The sequence below is a fragment of the Meriones unguiculatus genome, chromosome 1 (genome assembly GCF_030254825.1).
Source record: "Meriones unguiculatus strain TT.TT164.6M chromosome 1, Bangor_MerUng_6.1, whole genome shotgun sequence".
Taxonomy (NCBI): domain Eukaryota; kingdom Metazoa; phylum Chordata; class Mammalia; order Rodentia; family Muridae; genus Meriones; species Meriones unguiculatus.
The window spans coordinates 198,057,801-198,075,295 of NC_083349.1; the positions used below are offsets into that span (position 1 = coordinate 198,057,801).

The following is a 17,495-nucleotide window of genomic DNA, read 5'->3' on the forward strand; positions in this document are numbered from 1 at the left end:
ATTCTTTAAGCCGAATGGCAAAAGGCTAGACCAATGATCTCTGAGAAGGGCCTTTTTGGTGCCCAGACCGGTATCTGTGGGCAAGACTTCCTACATCTCTGCCAAACGGTCCCTGTAATTGCTTTAGGTTATGTCTGGCGATCAGCGACGTAAGAGTGTGGCGTGGGGACCAAGGCGAGAAGAGAGGACGCTCACGGTCGCTACCGCTGGTCGCCGTGAGGATGCTGGAGCATTTGCAGTGTCTGAAGGCTGCTGCCGCAGTGGCGCAACCTGCTCAAGTAAGTACCGCTTTCTCCTGGACTCACCACAGTCCCAGATCCCTAAGGGAGGCCTTTTTCACGTCCCTACTGTAGAAATCCCTGTGTCCAGAACAGTACCGCGCTTGTGAGTGGACTCCCTGCTGCTCATGGCAGATGTGATGGGTTGAGAGTGGGACCCGCAAAGGCCTGATTATTGACAGTTGAATGTCAAGTCTTATTTGAGAGATTGAGCAGGACCATTTACGCCTTACAATGGGAAGATGAGGAATTTTACTTGTGTTTTAAAGGATCTGGGACCTCGAGAGGCTCGGAATGGAAGAACATGGTTTGAAGATACTAGGTGTGGCCTGGAGGCATTAACGTTAAGGCCCAGGGAGGTTGAGTCTCCTAAGAGTCAGTTCTGAGCGTTGAATCCTAGCTAGGGATAACGCAAACCTAATAAGGCCGCATAGCTCCAGGATTGAACAGGGATTGCAGGGAGGCCTGAGCTGGTGAGTCTTAGTAACCTTTCTTTCCGTCGCTTCTCATGACCACAAAGGCGGTTGTGGAGTGTTCACAGGAAAGTAGAGAATGTTCCGCGGCTTCACCCTTCCTTGTCTCTGGAATTGTGTGCTAAGACCGATTGTTTTACCACACTTTCACCACATGGGGACTCTCAAGAACTCCCAAGCCAGAAGTGGAAACCCAGACGCAAGGTTTAAATAGAAAGGGATTGGGAAGGGAGGAGGGAGGGGCTTATGGGGGGATGCAGAATGAATAAAGTGTAATTGATGAAAAATTAAAAAAAAAAATTCCAAGTTAGCCCATGGGAGCTCAGTATCCAAGTGGGTTCCCTAGTAAGAGGAACAGGGACTGTCTGTGACATGAACTCAGTGGCTGGCTCTTTGATCACCTCCCCCTGAGGGGGGTCAGCCTTGCCAGGCCACTGAGGAGGACAATGCAACCAGTCCTAATGAGACCTGATAAGCTACGGTCAAATAGAAGGGGAGGAGGGCCTCCCCTATCAGTGAACGTGGAGAGGGGCATGGGAGGAGATCAGGGAGGGAGAGTGGTATTGTGAGGGAATAAGGGGAGGGGACTACAGCTGGGATACCAACTGAATAAACTGTAATTAATATAAAAATAAAAATTTAATTAAAAAAAAAAGAAAGGTTTCTCCGGAAACTCTTAGCAAACAGTGGGTTTAGGATCCAGGCATGGATCCTATAATATGGAACTGAAATAAGAGGCTTAGATATCACAAGTTCCCTTTCCTTCCACTAAGAACTTAGAACAGCAGGGCAGAAGAGGCAGGCCTGGGATATTGCAGTGTCGATTGTGCAGATAATGGGAGCAGAAATGATTCTGTGAGATTTTACTGGGTTCCTTGTGTCTGCAGCAAGAACAAACTATGGGGATAAAAGGAAGTGATTCACGCGCGGACGCGCGGGCAGACACACACACACACACACATACACACTCTAGGGTAGCAGCTACTACCCTAGTCCAAGTGATGGTTGGTATGGCTGAATCAGTGTGGCAAACAGAGGCTCATAAAATGTGGATGGGTTCTGGTTTGCTTTTTCACTCAGGAAACCTGAATTTTTCTGTTTGGGGGGAATGAGAGAAGAGTGAAATAACTCAAGTGGTTCTACATTTTTAGATTTTTATCAGATGGAATTATACATATGTATGTATATTTGTGCATATATCCTAATACATACATACTTATATTTATGATATACAAAGTTTTGTTTTGGCCACCTTAAGAATGAGGTCCATGTATGGGCTGGACCTCAGTTCCCTACACATTTGTACATGATGGACAGCGTGGTCTTCTGTGGGTCCCCTAGCAAGGGATGTGGGGGCTATCTCTGACAAGGACACTCTTGCATCCTTTTCAGTCACTTCTCCCTGGTGGGGCTGCCTTGCTAGGCCACCATGGTAGCGCATGGGCTCAGTCCTGATACAATATGACGTGGAGAGACGGGTAGGTCAGGGGTTGGGGACACTCCTTTTCTGAGGGGGAGAGTGGGGAGATATAGGAAAGAGAGAAGGAGGGTAGAACTTGGAGGAACTGTGCCTCAATTAGGGCACACACACTTTACCACAATTGTGATGTAAAGTGAATAAAAACAGCCCACAGGAAAAATTTTAAAAGTATGAAGTGTACATCTGCATATGGATCTATACCCTGTCACCCCAGCACTTGTGAAGTAGAGGAAGACAATCAAGAATTCAATATAAGTAGGAGCTATATTTTCATTTTTAAACATATTTTAAACTTCATTTTAAAAATCTATTTTTCTTGTATATGTATGCATACCAGCACACCACAGCATGTATATGAAGGTCAGAGGAAAACTCTGGAGTTGTCTCCTTCCACCTTTACTTGGGTTGCAGAGAGCAAACCTGAGTCCTCAGACCTGAGCAGCAAGTGCTTTCTCTCCTTTGAGCCATCTCAGTAGCCATGGGCTATATTTTCAAAAGGAAGTGAATGTGTGGTTTCAGAGAGCAGCTGTGAACACATCCACTTGAAAGATGGCCCCTCAGATCAGGAACACTTGGAAAGATTAGGCTTGAAGACATCTAAAAGGGCTGACCTATAGGTGAAGACACCTATTTTGCCCTGGAATACAGCCCAAGTTAACAGGAAATGGAATCAGCTTTATGTTGCTGAGCTCATCTACATATACTGGAGTCAATTAATACATGGACTACGTGTGTGTGCTGCTGCACCTGGGAAAGCCCTGGTGTTGATGTTCAAGAAAATAAGAGTAGGGACCATGACTAGGTCTAGTGACTTGAACATCTGAGTAGAGTTTGTGGGCGTCAAAAAGATGAGAGAATAAAGGAAAGAAATTGAATGAGAATTAGGTGAGCAGACAGGAATCAAAGGCTTCCATAGAAAGAGTGAATGTAATCAGATTTAGAAAACTTGGGTCAATATGACAGTGTGGCCAGTGTGGGGTCTGTTCACCAGGCTTTGGGCTCACCAGCATTTAGAAGTGTCTGAGGAGTCTCAGTCAGACAGGTGTGTTGTAAGTGCTTGTCTATGTGGTCTGGAGTGGAAAGCCTCTGGCATTAACCTTCAGTTACTGAAGACAGAAAAGCTGTGCTTGGGGAAGCCATGTCAAGATAACCCAAGTTGAAGAAAACCATGGGGGTCTGTGATTTCTCAGATGGTTGCTGGTAGTTTTGGCTGTCATCTTGACACAGCCATCTTGATACAGCCTAAAGTAACTTGAGAAGGGATTCTCAATTAGGGCATATATCCAAATATGTCCCATTGTCATATCTATATGGCATTGACTTAATTGATAATTGAGAGAGTCCTTCCCACTATGTACAGCACCATTCCCTAGGTCGGTGGTACTAGGCTGTATAAGGGAGCTAGCCAAGTGTGGGACTGTAAGTGAGCCACAAAGCAGCATTCCTCCATGGTTTGTTTCAAGTTCTTGCTCAATTTCCTGAGCATTTCTCAATGACCTGGAAGTATATACCAATAAACTCTTTCCTTCCCCAAGTTACTCTGGTCAAAGTATTTTATCACAACACCAGGCAGGAATTAGAATAGTAATTGAAATCAAAGTAAAGAACAGAAGAAGGAGGCATTGAAAGCTGAGTGAGGGCTATCTTCTCACACAAGAAAGCACTGGAAGCCTGGGTTAGTATGGAAATCTGAATACCTTGTACTGATAATATGGGGAGACCAAGAAGGTGCCCATGGTATTATAAGGGGATGGATGTGGATGTTCACTTGAAACTATGTGAGAGAAAGAGAGAGAGATGATCCAAGGAGAAATGTGTACACAAAAGAGAAACTAGAGCTTCAAACCTGTAGGTGGTGGTATTCAAAACATTACAATGAAGGGTCAGCTCACATGTAGATGTGTGTGAAGAATACAATCTAGGGACTCCCAGGATAATTGTCAAATACAATGAGTTACACCCAGTGTTTGCTAAATTCTGAATTACATGGCTTCCTCCAGCATGCCTGTGGGTACTGTAGGAGACCACAGTACTAATGAGGCAGTCATGAGAGGTGAGTGTAAGTGGCCTTGGAGCCTAGTATCACCCAAAGAGGTACAAAATAGGAAGTATGATATATAAAGGAAGGGTGTGCATGTGGGTGAACTTAGAATCCTAGCAGAGAAGTAGACCATTGAGTGATCTGTCCCCATCATGACAGGGCTGTGTGACCTTTGAGGACGTGGCTGTTTACTTCTCCCAGGAAGAATGGGAGCTCCTGGATGAAGCTCAGAGGCTACTGTATCTTGATGTGATGCTGGAGAACTTTGCACTTATAACCTCACTAGGTAAGGTCCTCATGCCCGCCCCGGTGTGCTCGTTTCCTTCTTTTCTCCATATCCAGACCAGACTGCAATCAGACTACTATTGCAGCCCTGTTGATTTTCCCACTTCCTTAGTAGGTGTATTGTGGGTGCCACCACTGAGCTGTGTGCATTACCCTCAGCTGCCCAAACACTTAATGGTGTCACAAGATTCAATAAATATTCTAGATAGCAGGAGTCCTGCACTCAAAGCTATAGTTCCCACTTGACTTGGTCTCTCCTTGGCTAAGTGACTCTTCGCAGCCATAGCACCATTGCTCCACAATTTTTGTTTGTTTGTTTGTTTGTTTTGTTTTTCAGACAGAGTTTCTCTGTATAGCCTTGACTCACTCTGTAGACCGCTGGCCTCAAACTCACAGAGATCCGCCTGCTTTTGCCTCCCTAGTGTTGGGATTACAGGCGTGCGCCACTCCTGCCCAGCCACATTCTTATCTTCCTATCTGACATTTTTTTGCAGCCACCTCTTTCAGGAAGTAGCAGGTATTGTCATGACTGATGTTTGTGTGGACTGTGAACTGTTACCAAAACTTCATCTAGGCCACTTTTTGCAGTACTTATTTTTCTTCCTAATGGTCTTCCATGTACTGAGTTATTCTAAGCCACTGCTGATCCTGTTCTTCTTTTTTTCTTTTTTCAAGTCTTGCATTATGCTGTTCACATGTACTTACACAACTGGAAATCTGGGGTGATTCCTGGTTTTCCCACAGCATGAAAGACAATATGGGTCTTAGGGAAAGCTTGGCCCTCATGAGTAACAACTGAGGCAGAAAATGACATCAGATATGTGCCCAAATCATCACAGAAACCTGTTATACAACAATTTGGAAATGCCACTAGCCATATCAATTTCTGTATTTTCTTCACCGCATCCAGTTTTTGCTTGTAGTGACAATTCTGGACTTTAGGTTTCTTTAAAAAACATAGAAATATCCTGAATAAACTGCATTGAAAAAAAAACACAGAAATATTATGAGTGTGTTTTCAGTTTAATCTTAGATGTGGAGACTTGCAGCTCCATCACAGCAGCTGACTATGATTTGCCTTATGCTCTATCAGAGGCATGGTTTTACCAGTTGCAGACAGTTTCTGCATTTGTGTGGTGTTTGGGATTATGGGAACATTTCAGAGGGTATATAAATGGTAGAGCCCTGGTGATGGTTGCTGGTCATTCAGGGGAGTTGATTGCAGTTTGTTAGAGTCGTGATCAAAGAAAAAACCAAAAGGAAAAATTAGATTCAGAAATTTTTTCTCTCCCCTCTATTTTTCTTTTTTTCCTGTCTAGTGATAGGGAGTAAAACTGGGAAGATAAAGGGTTGGAAATGGAAGAACTCACAAGGCGGCAAAGCCAGCTACATTAGCTTGTCATTTTATCTATGCCTTCCTTCTCCACCTATTCAAACCTTTCTTCCATGCAAGCAAGCATCACTTGTCCCCTCATCAGTATTTTCCAAAACTTACCCATACTTAATATGTCTGTGAAGACTTATCACTAAATAGCACCACAGGCTTCCACAGTTAGAATCCTCTGGACTTAGACATGTGAAATGCGTTACAAGTCTACTCTTGTCAAAGAAGCATGTCCAACAGTTATATTGTTGGATTGTATGATGAAATATGTTTTCAAAATATTTATAAAGATTAGTTGCATTGTGTGTGACCAACAAGAAAAGATGTTCATGGGGTATGGATGTTTTTACAGTACTAACAACCAGTTCCGCAATGCAGCAAATACTGCAAGTCTGCATTTGATTCAGATTTTATTCTGTCTATCAGGCATATGAAGTATGCCTCATATAGTAAAGATTCAGTCTCTCCACTTCAGATCCCAGTTGTAAATTAATTCTAGCATTTTCCATGCATGCCTATGAAAGTAGAAAATGTAAGAGTTCTCCCAACATAACATGTCTGTAGTTTAATAATTTTCTAGAAAAACACACAAAACATAGAAAATGCAGTTGTGGAGGATGCAATTCAGGAATTCCAAGTGGAACAGCTTCATAGGCAAGGATCGGGCAGAGGTCCAGCAAGATGGCTCAGCAGGTAAAGGCACCTGTGACCAAGGAGGGTGTTCCAAGTTTGATCCTGGCCTCACATGGTGTAACTATATATAAGCAAAAGTTTTCCTCTGGCTTCCACATAAGAAAGGGGAGGTGGGAAGAAAGGGAGAAGGCAGGAAGAAGGGAGATAGAAAGAATGGGTAGGAGGGACAGAGACAAGGAAGAAATAAAGAAGGACGGAAAGATTATTGGGCAAAAGGTTTGGCAACTTTCTGTCCTCTATGGACACACCAGTCTCCAATATCTCATCACAGTCATCAACCCAGATATTTTCTAAACCAGGTCATGTGGTGATTGTGATGAAGGTCTCATAAAAGGCATAAAGGCATGATTGATTTAATCATTGCTCATAACTGATTAACTGACTCCACTCCTCTCCCCTGAAGTTATAATCTCTCTGTCAGATCTTGAACTTTTCCAAGACTCGTCCAGAAAGGGACTTATGAGTGGCCCTAGGAACTGGTTAGCACATTAGCGTACAGAGGCATTTTAGGATTAACAGTGGACCCAACTGGGGTATCCAACAGAGAAGCAGTGGAAATAATTCATACTCTAGACATTACATTTTATGTAAACGTTAACTCTTGACTTACTGTAGGCTATTGTTTTTGTAGTAAAAGTACTAGACTAAGTAGTAGTATTAATGGTCTTTCTTTTGGTACTGAATGTTGAACCCAGGATTTTTAACTTAAGAACCAGTCTACACTAAGCTGTATACCTAACTCAATAATAACTTTTAAACAGGAATTCCATTGAGTCCATTTTGTTGAGCCATTTTATGTCTAAGACTATCTAAATTTGTTACTTCTTAAACTAGAGTTAGGCTATCTCATTGGCAGAATAATTTTGGTGGAGGAAGAAATATGGCCTTATGCTTCAGTGTCTGGCCCTAAGACAGAACAGAGGAGTGTATTCTTTTTTTTTTTTTTTTTTTTTTTTCAATGCAGTTTATTCAGGAACATTGAACAATCCTCGGACCCCGGGGAAAGCCAGCCCACAGCTTAAATAGCCTCTGGGTAGCCAACCCAGGCGTGCCACGGGGGCAATGCAGATAGGTCCACATACATGGAAGCAAGCCAGATCCTCGGCCTTAGCCAAATGTGGAGTTGTTCGTGACAGAGAGCACTCACCATCGGGAAGGTAGAAGGCGGAAACCAGCTCCATCTTTAAGGCATAGCATTCCGCAGCTCTCTACAGTTCCCCCTTTTTGTTTTAGACGCATCAGGCAAGAGTAGAGGTCTGATCTCTGATATTAGAAATAAATTGGGACTTTGTACAGATGTTCATTTAGGTGTCATCCACCCAAAGAGCATCAGACCCGTCGGATACCTTTTTCTCAGAGGCGGGACCTGGGGCATCAACCCGCATGCAATCAGACATGCTCTTCTCTGGGTCCAAAGCGGCTGACCCTGAGTGCAGTGCTTAGCCTCGCATCCTGAGCGTATCATTTTAGCTTTTTATGGTATCCAACCATGCTTGGGGAGAATGTCCTGCTTCAATGGCTGTAAAGGCCTGAATGATCATGGCTGCATCACACTGTTGTGAGACTCTAATCTTGCATATATACCACAGGCAAACCAAGGAGACCAACACCAGAAGGCCTGCTAACACTCCCATGCCCACCCATTCCTTCAGATGATTCATGGCTGCAGCAATCCATGTTGATAATCCTGTGGCTAGTCCTGCGTCCACTCTGGTAGAATTTACTGTGACAATGGCCACTCTCAGCTGCTCCATCGTAGTATCGAATTCTCCAGTCCAATTACCTAAAATATAGCTCGACAATTGTTTAGACAGATTTGCAGCACAGGAAAAATTCTCATGTTGTATGCTAGTGACACAAAGTCCAGCATACTTTTATTGACAGCCAGGTTGAGCGATTTGCCATAGGGTATCAATTTGCTCCTGCAAGAGGTCAATCCTCTGATTGAACACCATCAAGCTTCCTTTTAGTTGAGCATTAATTCCTTTATGTACAACTAAGGCATGAGCTACATTGGCTAAATGATTATTCAGGGTCTGAGCAGTCTGCCCAGTATGACTCATGGCTAATGCCCTGGTGGTAGCTCCAACAGCCGTCAATGAGATGGTAGTAACAATGGTGGCTGTAGTTCCAAGATCCCTTTTCTGTCTGAAGAGAGTCATAGCGTGAGGGGCATCAATGGGCACAGGCACCCAGTGAGGCATGCGAGTAACCAGGGCATACCTAAATTTACTAGCATTCCAGCATTGGGCAAAAAAGCAAGTATCATTACCACAATTACTTGGCTCTATCTGGCTAATAATGAATAAAAATGGGGGATATAGACAAACAGGTGTGGGCTTATAGGAAATATTATGAGAAGCCTTAACCCCTCGTTGGAACATCCTGCGTCAGTTCTAGAACTAGCAGTGGTGGTGTCCAAGGTCTGAGTAGGTTCAGGAGACCATTGCCCCCAGGGGCGAGACGTGCTCCATGCCAATTGACTAACTCCATGTTTTCCTCCAATTTTGAAAGTCATTTAAGGTTCTTAAATTATTTTTTTCCCTTTTTTCTTAAATTTTTCATCAATTACACTTTATTCATTCTGCATCCCCCCATAAGCCCCTCCCTCCTCTCCTCCCAATCCCACCCTCCCTCCTCCCTCTGCTTGCATGCCACTCCCCAAGTCCACTAATAGGGGAGGTTCTCCTCTCCTTTCTGATCTTAGTCTGTCAGTTCACATCAAAAGTAGCTGTATTGTCCTCTACTGTGGCCTGGTAAGGCTCCTCCCCCCCTCCCCCAGAGGGAGGTGATCAAAGAGCAGGCCAATCAGATTATGTCAGAGGCAGTCCCTCTTCACATTACTATGTAACCCAATTGGACTCTGAACTGCCCTGGGCTACATCTGTGCAGGGGTTCTAGGTTATCTCCATGAATAGTCCTTGGTTGGAGTATGAGTCTCTGGGAAGTTCCCTATGTTCAAATTTTCTTGATCTGTTGCTCTCCTTGTGGAGACCCTGTCCTCTCCAGCTCTTACTTAAATATTATTTGAAATGTGATTTTTGATGTTGTTTCTGTGTTCCTTTTTTTGTGTTAGTTGGTCACTCTTATGCTGGCTGTGGTGGCACAGTAATTTAATCCCAGTACTTGGTAAACAAAGGCACACAGATCTCTGTGAATTCAAGGCCAGCCTACTTTATATAGTGAGTTTCAGGACAACCAGGGCTATGTAAAGGGATCCTGTCTCAAAACAAACAAACAACTGGCCACTTTTAAAAGAGTGAATGAGACATTCTTCCTAGCTAGAAGCATTCTTTAGGTGGTTAAAACATCATCTGTGGAGAAAATAATAATAAAGTATCATTAATAAACACCACTCACAGTTAACATGACTTTCAACTGCATTTCTCTTCTTTCAGATTGTTGGCATGAATCAAAGTATGAAGAAAATCCTTCTATGCAATGTGTTTGTGTTGAACTGTCAAAAGCCAGGACTCCAAAGGCAGGTCTACTCAGTGGGAAGACTCACCCCACTGACATCTGTGTTCCTATTTTGACAGACATTTTTCATCTAGATGATCTACCTGGACAAAAACTGTTTTTTGTAGAAGCCTGTTCAATCCTCCAAGGCCCAAAGCATCACTGTGCCAAGAATCCATTAAGGGGAGATGTGGATGGTGACTCCCTTAAGAAAAGCTGTGTACTCCATGAGTCAGGGAATCCCTTCATCTACAGGAAAATTAGAAAGAACTTCCCAGCTAGACAGGACCTTCTCCAGTCCCAGAACAGTCTCAAAGATGAGAAGCCAAATGAACTCACCGAGTCTGTGGAGGCTAATGGTAGAAAAATTCACTTCAAGTCACAAGAATTCAGAAAACCTAGACACAAACTCAAGCTAGTTCAGCACCCAAGGGTATGCACTGGAAAAATGGATTTTGAACCTAGCAAATGCAGACAAACTTTAGAAGATAAATCTTCACTTACACCATCCCAGAGAGTTTACACTGAAGAAAGACCATATGAGTGTAGTGAATGTGGAAAATCCTTTAGCCAAAAGGCCACACTTACTGTACACCAGAGACTTCATACTGGAGAAAAACCATACAAATGTAGTGAATGTGGAAAGTCATTCAGTCAAAGCTCCAACCTCACTGAACACTCTAGAATCCACAGTGGAGAAAGGCCTTATGAGTGTGGGGAGTGTGAGAAAGCCTTTAGATGCAAATCCAATCTGGTTCGGCATCAGAGGATTCACACAGGGGAGAGGCCATATGAGTGTGACAAATGTGGAAAATTGTTCAGGCAAAGCTTCAGCCTTGTTGAACACCAGCGAATTCACACTACAGCAAGGCCATATGAGTGTAACCAGTGTGAAAAATCCTTTAGTCAAAGAGCCACTCTCATTATACATCAGAGAGTTCACACTGGAGAAAGGCCATATAAGTGTGGAGAATGTGGAAAATCCTTCAGCCAAAGCTCTAACCTTATTGAACACTGCCGCATTCACACTGGAGAAAAGCCTTATGAGTGTAAGGAGTGTGGGAAATCCTTTAGCCAAAAAGCTACCCTCATTAGACACCAGAGAATTCACACTGGAGAAAGGCCTTATGAGTGTAGGGAATGTGGGAAATTCTTCAGGCAAAACTTCAGCCTCATTGAACACGGTAGAATTCACACTACAACAAAGATTTATAAGTGTGGCCAGTGTGGGAAATCGTTTAGCCAAAAAGCCACCCTTATCAGACACCAACGAGTTCACACAGGAGAAAGGCCTTATGAATGTGGAGAATGTGGGAAAGCCTTTGGGTACAAATCCAAACTTGATCGACATCAGAGAACTCACACTGGGGAAAGGCCTTATGAGTGTGCAGAATGTGGAAAATTCTTCAGGCAAAGCTACAGTCTTGTTGAACATCAGAGAATACACACTAGTGCAAGGCCTTATGAGTGTGGACAATGTGGAAAGTCCTTTAGCCGGAGGCCTGCCTTTATTAAACACCAGAGAATTCACACCGGGGAAAGACCTTACACATGCGGTGAGTGTGGGAAAACCTTCAGCCAAAGTAGCAGCCTTATTCAACATTGCAGAATTCACACTGGGGAAAAGCCCTATGAGTGTGGCCAGTGTGGGAAATCATTCAGGCAAAAGTCTGTTCTCATTCAGCACCAGGTCATCCACCCTAAAGAAAGGTCTTATGAATGCACCAACTGTGATAAATCTTTTAGCCAGCGCTCAAGTTTCTTTCAACACCAAAAATGTCACAACGCAGGGAAGATTCAGGAAGGCAGTGAATGTGGGAAGCTCTTTAACCCTATGTCTGACATATCTTCTGAAAGGCCACATTTTAAAAAGGCCATAAAGCAATAGGTAATGTAATCTTTTCACTCAATAGATGAGCTGAACATTTACTGGTTTTTGTTTGTTTGAGATAGGGTTTCCCTATGTAGCCCTGGCTATCTTGGAACTCACTCTGTAGATCAGGCTGGCCTCAAACTTGCAGAGATCCATCTGCCTCTGCCTCCTAAGTGCTGGGATTAAAGCTGTGTGCCACCACATGCAGCTAAAATGAGTTGAACTTTTTAAGCATGCCACCTGCTAACATGTAAACCTCTTCGTAAACATCTGGAGTGGTAAAGTGCCCAGTGCCTTCCAGGCAGGGACGATGCATACAGGAGTGCCCTTCAGCAGTTCTCAATAATCTCCCTTGTGCAAGTTAAATCCCTGCCAAATCCTTTCATTGGTAGCTTCCCATCTTAGCACCTTTAGTATATATGCACATATACCTCCAACATGCCTATATTCCCCTAAAGAAAATTCTCAGTAGCCTGCATCATTGAAGTGACATATTTTCCTTTTCTGGTGGAATATATATGAGTCTGATGTTTGGTTGCTAAACAGGAGGCTTCTGGGAGAAGGCTTGCCTTCCTTTAAATTATTGGCTTAGCATTACTCTTTGTAGTTGAGGTTGACCTCATTCCCTTTTCTGACTGAGTATGCATGGTTCTACCTGATCCTTGCCCACTTCAGCTCACTAACCAGTAGCTTTCTGGGTAGCATTGGTCTGCTTTGTACAATATTGAAGGACTTATTCTCTCATGTAGTTTAAACAAGGGGTACTGCTTTTTGCCTTTGATGAGCAGAATCCTAACATAGGCCCAGTTTGTATAAAAAGCAGTTTTTTTTGTACATAAAGACAGTTTTTATGAAGGCCCCATTTTGTGTATCACAGTAGAGTCACTGGGAATAGTTGGCTTTCAGTGGTGTTTACACAGCTACCCAGTAACTGCTTGCATTGCTCCCATTGTAGGAAAGAAAAGCTTCCTCTGGACCCAACTTTCTGCCTTGATGTCTTTAGTGTTACTGTTTTTTGTTTGTTTGTTTGTTTATGACTAGTGATCACCCCAAGGAAAGATTAGTTGTTTAACTACTGTTGGTGCCCCCTGATACATCTTGGATTTAATACAATAAATATTCCTGCATGATTTTTACATTTAATGTCCAGTGCTGTTGAACAGAAGCATTTCATTTGGGTTCTGTGGGGGCACACATATTCTTTTGTCAATGGTTCCACAATTTATGTCATCAGGATCCAGGAAAGAGCAATAATTAGTACAAAAACAATGTATGTTATAAATAAACTATAGCTCAATTAAAAACAAATAATAAATCATTTATATTAGCCCATTAATTTTATTTATTATTTTAAATTCCAACAGAGAGAAAAGACAAACGTTTTTATTATCATTTATTACATTTATTCACTTTGTATCCCGACTGTCCCACCTCCCTCGTCTCCTACCAATCTCACCCTCTCTCTCTCTTCTCCCCCTATTTTCCCTCCCCTAGTTCACTGATAGGGGAGGTTGTCCTCCCCTTCCATATGACCTTAGCCTATCGTGTCTCATCAGGACTGGCTGCATTGGAAAAGACAAACTTTTATTTAGCTTATTTTCATCATTATTGTAATTTTTTTCTGTTTTGTATGCTTCATTTGGGATCTGTTTAAAGTACATTAAACTACATGACTTTATTTCATAAGAATTTAAAATAACCTGCAAATGGCAATATTCATCATACAGATTCTTACAACGTGAGTGTTCATTCCTATTCTGCTAATCTAGAAGCCTTTTTAAAAAACCACTACAAGTGTCTTAATTTTATTCCTTATACCATGCATGCTTGTCTTAGAATAAATTCCATGTAACTTTCAAAAAAAAACAAACAAAAACAATGTATGGTCAATAGATTGTAGAAGAGCTGGCAGAAAGCCATATGAATTGTGTTGCTTGTGAAAATTGTCACAAATCCTGGTGACTATTTGTCTTCAGAAAGTCACACTACCACTTCTGTATGTCCTGCACTTGAAGTCATTGAATTTTTGGAATTATCTGTCATGTTTTTTGAATGTCTCCCTAAGTCTGGATGCTATATAGGCAAAAATACAAGAAAATTGAATGAGATTCCTTCCCTCCCTGCAAAAACAATTGATTTTTGTTGTTGTGGTGGTGGTGGTGGTGGTTGGTGTCTGGCTTTGGTTTTGTCTAGCAAATATTGTTTTAGTCTCAGAATGAATCAGCCTTCACTGTCCTCTTCCCCCTCCTTAGCTGGTATAAAACTAATCCCCTGAAATTGGATTTCAGGATGGTTATGAGCAAACATATGGGTGGTGGGAATTGAACTTGGATCCTCTACAAGAGAGACAAATGAGCCAACTCTAGCCCATTTCCATTTTTAACTGAATTAATCTGCAATTTTTATAACTTCTGAATAGGACCATAATGTGCTAACTTTAAAAAATAGGTTTTTAAATTTTGTTTTATATGTATGAGTGTTTTTCCTTGTACCACCACATGATGCTTCAGAAAACCTGAGCTGATCTGCACATCTGTTCCGCCCTCTCTGCTTTGTAAACACTTTTCTGACAGAGTACTTCTGTGTCTCTTGATAGCTGGGATCCTGTACTCTTCTCTTTAAGAGGGTTGCTCACATATCAGTTTTGGCTGTCTGTGCCTGGTGCCACTAAGCCCTCCTTCTGTAGAGATGCTCTGCTCAAAAGGTGGCTTTTCACCAAGGACTATTCCTAGAGATAACCCAGAACCCCTGCACAGATGTAGCCCAGGGCAGTTCAGAGTCCAATTGGGTTACATAGTAATGTGAAGAGGGACTGCCTCTGACATAATCTGATTGGCCTGCTCTTTGATCACCTCCCCCTGGGGGGGAGCAGCCTTACCAGGCCATAGTAGAGGACAATGCAGCCACTTTTGATGTGAACTGATGGACTAAGATCAGAAAGGAGAGGAGAACCTCCCCTATCAGTGGACTTGGGGAGTGGCATACATGCAGAAAGGGGAGGGAGGGTGGGATCGGGAGGGGAGGAGGGAAGGGCTTATGAGGGGATGCAAAATGAATAAAGTGTAATTGATGAAAAATTAAAAAAAAAAAAAGGTGGCTTTTCAGCCTTGGCACTCTTCCAGAAACCTGAACGCAGAGAAATGCTGACGAAAGAAAGCAATGCAGGACCTAATGTGACACATAATGGTAATGAGCACATGAGAACTCAAGCTGGATGAGGCATCTAGGTGAGAATGGGCCATATCTAATAATAATCTAATTCTCTAAGAATAATAAAATTTTCAAGATCATGGTTCTGGGATCTTATGAACAGGAGCAACACAAGAATGTTGTGCAGCCCAGGGAAGAGTGGCAAACACACTGCTTGGCAAATGGCTTTCTGTGTGTCTTCGCAGCTGGAGACAACACTGGACAACATAAAGCATGACAACTAAAGATCTGTATTCAAGGACTGCTCAATTAGTGCACACTAGCAACACAATCCAGGAAAGCCTGTACTCCACAGTGCAGTAGTACAACAGAGAAACAAACAACACGTTAGACTTATAGGTGAGAGATGGCCTAGTTCTGAAATAAATAACTAATAAGTGTCTAGGGTCTAATATAAATCTGCTCTGATTTTTTGCCTTAGCACCGAACATGAAAACTAATGAGTAGTGTCTTCATATCAATTTATTCCAGAGCTTGTGCATGACCTAGCTCTACCATTCAAGTACCTGTCAACATAGCTGAAGTCAGGATTCTCAGTGGAGGCATGAAGGGCTCTCCACAGGACTCCATCTGAGTGGTTTCATGAGTTCCAGAAGGGATAGGATTCTACTGGAAAGGAGGATAGAAGAATAGCCTCACTAGGACAAAGTATAATAACCATGACAGTCCATAGCAAAGAAAACTATGGCAAAGACCCCTATTGCAGGATACTTGATCACACTGTGAACCCTGACATTGTGTTGTTTACTGGAAAAACCTGTTTCTAGTTGTGGTGTGGCTCAACCCTAGCACACATCTTTAGCGCAGGATTAACTAAAGTCAGCCATAGGTCAAGAGACAGAACAAGCAACCAGTTGACATGGAGGGAACATAGGAAAGAGGTAAGAAGAAGTCAGGAAGCCAGATAGAGAGCCGTACACGGTGTAGAAAGCAGGAACATTAAGGAACATTAAGTTTGAGGGTCTTTGAGATGTTTTGGAGAGGGAGAGCTCCCTTTTGGGATGTTTACTGAGGAGGAATGTCAGCTGGGTGCTTTCCCTGCCTCTCTGAGCTATCCAGCTTTCACTTGGGAGCATCTGGCTCCCAAGTCTTCATTAGTAAAATCAATCAATTGAGATTTTTGTTAAAAACAACAGACCTCTGAAGGATACTATCCAGAAATAACCCAGGCTAGTGACTACAACTGTGCCACAATTCCTGCCACAGGCCTCCACAAGCCATGTCAACCGGGGGGGGGGGGGGAGGCATAAAGGGCTAGATCACAAAAATAGCCTATGTTGACAGTGTTTTTAGAACATGGGAAGGCCATCAAGGTCAGCTCTACTAGCCTGACTCTAAGAATCCATGCAATCTTCTACATGAATTTGCTGTACATAGACCAAGAGGGTGGTAGTGTACACAGCCCAGCCTATCATCTGTATTTTCTACTCCAGGGTAGTGAATTTAGAATCAGTATTCATGTCCTGACCATGTATGCCTGCCTCTACAAAAGCAAGATCACGCACGCTCGCCTGAAGATGTTCTCATGTGGAGTGAGGGCCTTCCCCAAAGAGGCCATGAGTGCAAAGTTCTCCTTCATCATACCTTGATCCAGGATCTTATGGAAGTCATCAAGTAGTGTCCATTTGTCCCTTGAGAAGTAGATAGCCACATCTTTAAAGGTCACACAACCCTGCCACAATGAAGAGAATTAAATTTCTAGCAAGCCCCATCCCCATGGTACTCATGCCATCCCCCAGACATCTCACTTCGCTTCCTACCTTATGTATCCTACATCCTAAAGCCACTGTAATCCAGTCTTTTCTCAAGGTCCCCTGACCCCTGAATTCACTAGTTAGAAAAAAAAAAAAAAAAAAAAAAAACAGACGGTGTTATTCAAACTTGAAGTTTGACTTGAAAAGTCCTACCCCATTCTCTTTATAGATAAATTACATAAAATTTTCCCAGATAGTGTTGGGCAATAGTAGTGCATGCTCTTAATCCCATCACTCAGGAGGCAGAAGCAGACAGAGCTCTGTGAGTTCAAAGCCAGCCTTGTCTACAAAACTAATTCCAGGAAAGCCAATGCCACACAGGGAAACCTTATCCTGAAAAACAAGGAATTGTCCCAGATATGACCAAATTTGCATCACCTCTTCATTGTGACCCCAGCACATGAGCTTTGAGGCCATTTAAGAATACTCTTTTTTAAATATACACATCACTCTTTGTTGCATCTCATTTCCCTCTCAAGTTATAATCCTAGATCCTCTGCTACTCTTTCACTCACAATTCTTCAATTCCACTGTTTTCACCAGATACAATGCACAGCTAAGGTTG

The 17,495-nt window shown here is 42.8% G+C and overlaps 1 protein-coding gene across 1 annotated transcript; it reads left to right on the forward strand.

The window, feature by feature from the left end:
- Positions 1-46: 46 nt before the first annotated feature.
- On the forward strand, positions 47-14,074 carry LOC132650141 (zinc finger protein 260-like). The gene is made up of 3 exons (XM_060375647.1): positions 47-278; positions 4,432-4,558; positions 10,033-14,074. Exons 1-3 carry the CDS (start codon positions 222-224, stop codon positions 11,979-11,981), a joined length of 2,133 nt encoding a protein of 710 aa, XP_060231630.1. The 5' UTR covers positions 47-221; the 3' UTR covers positions 11,982-14,074.
- The last annotated feature ends 3,421 nt before the right edge of the window (positions 14,075-17,495 follow it).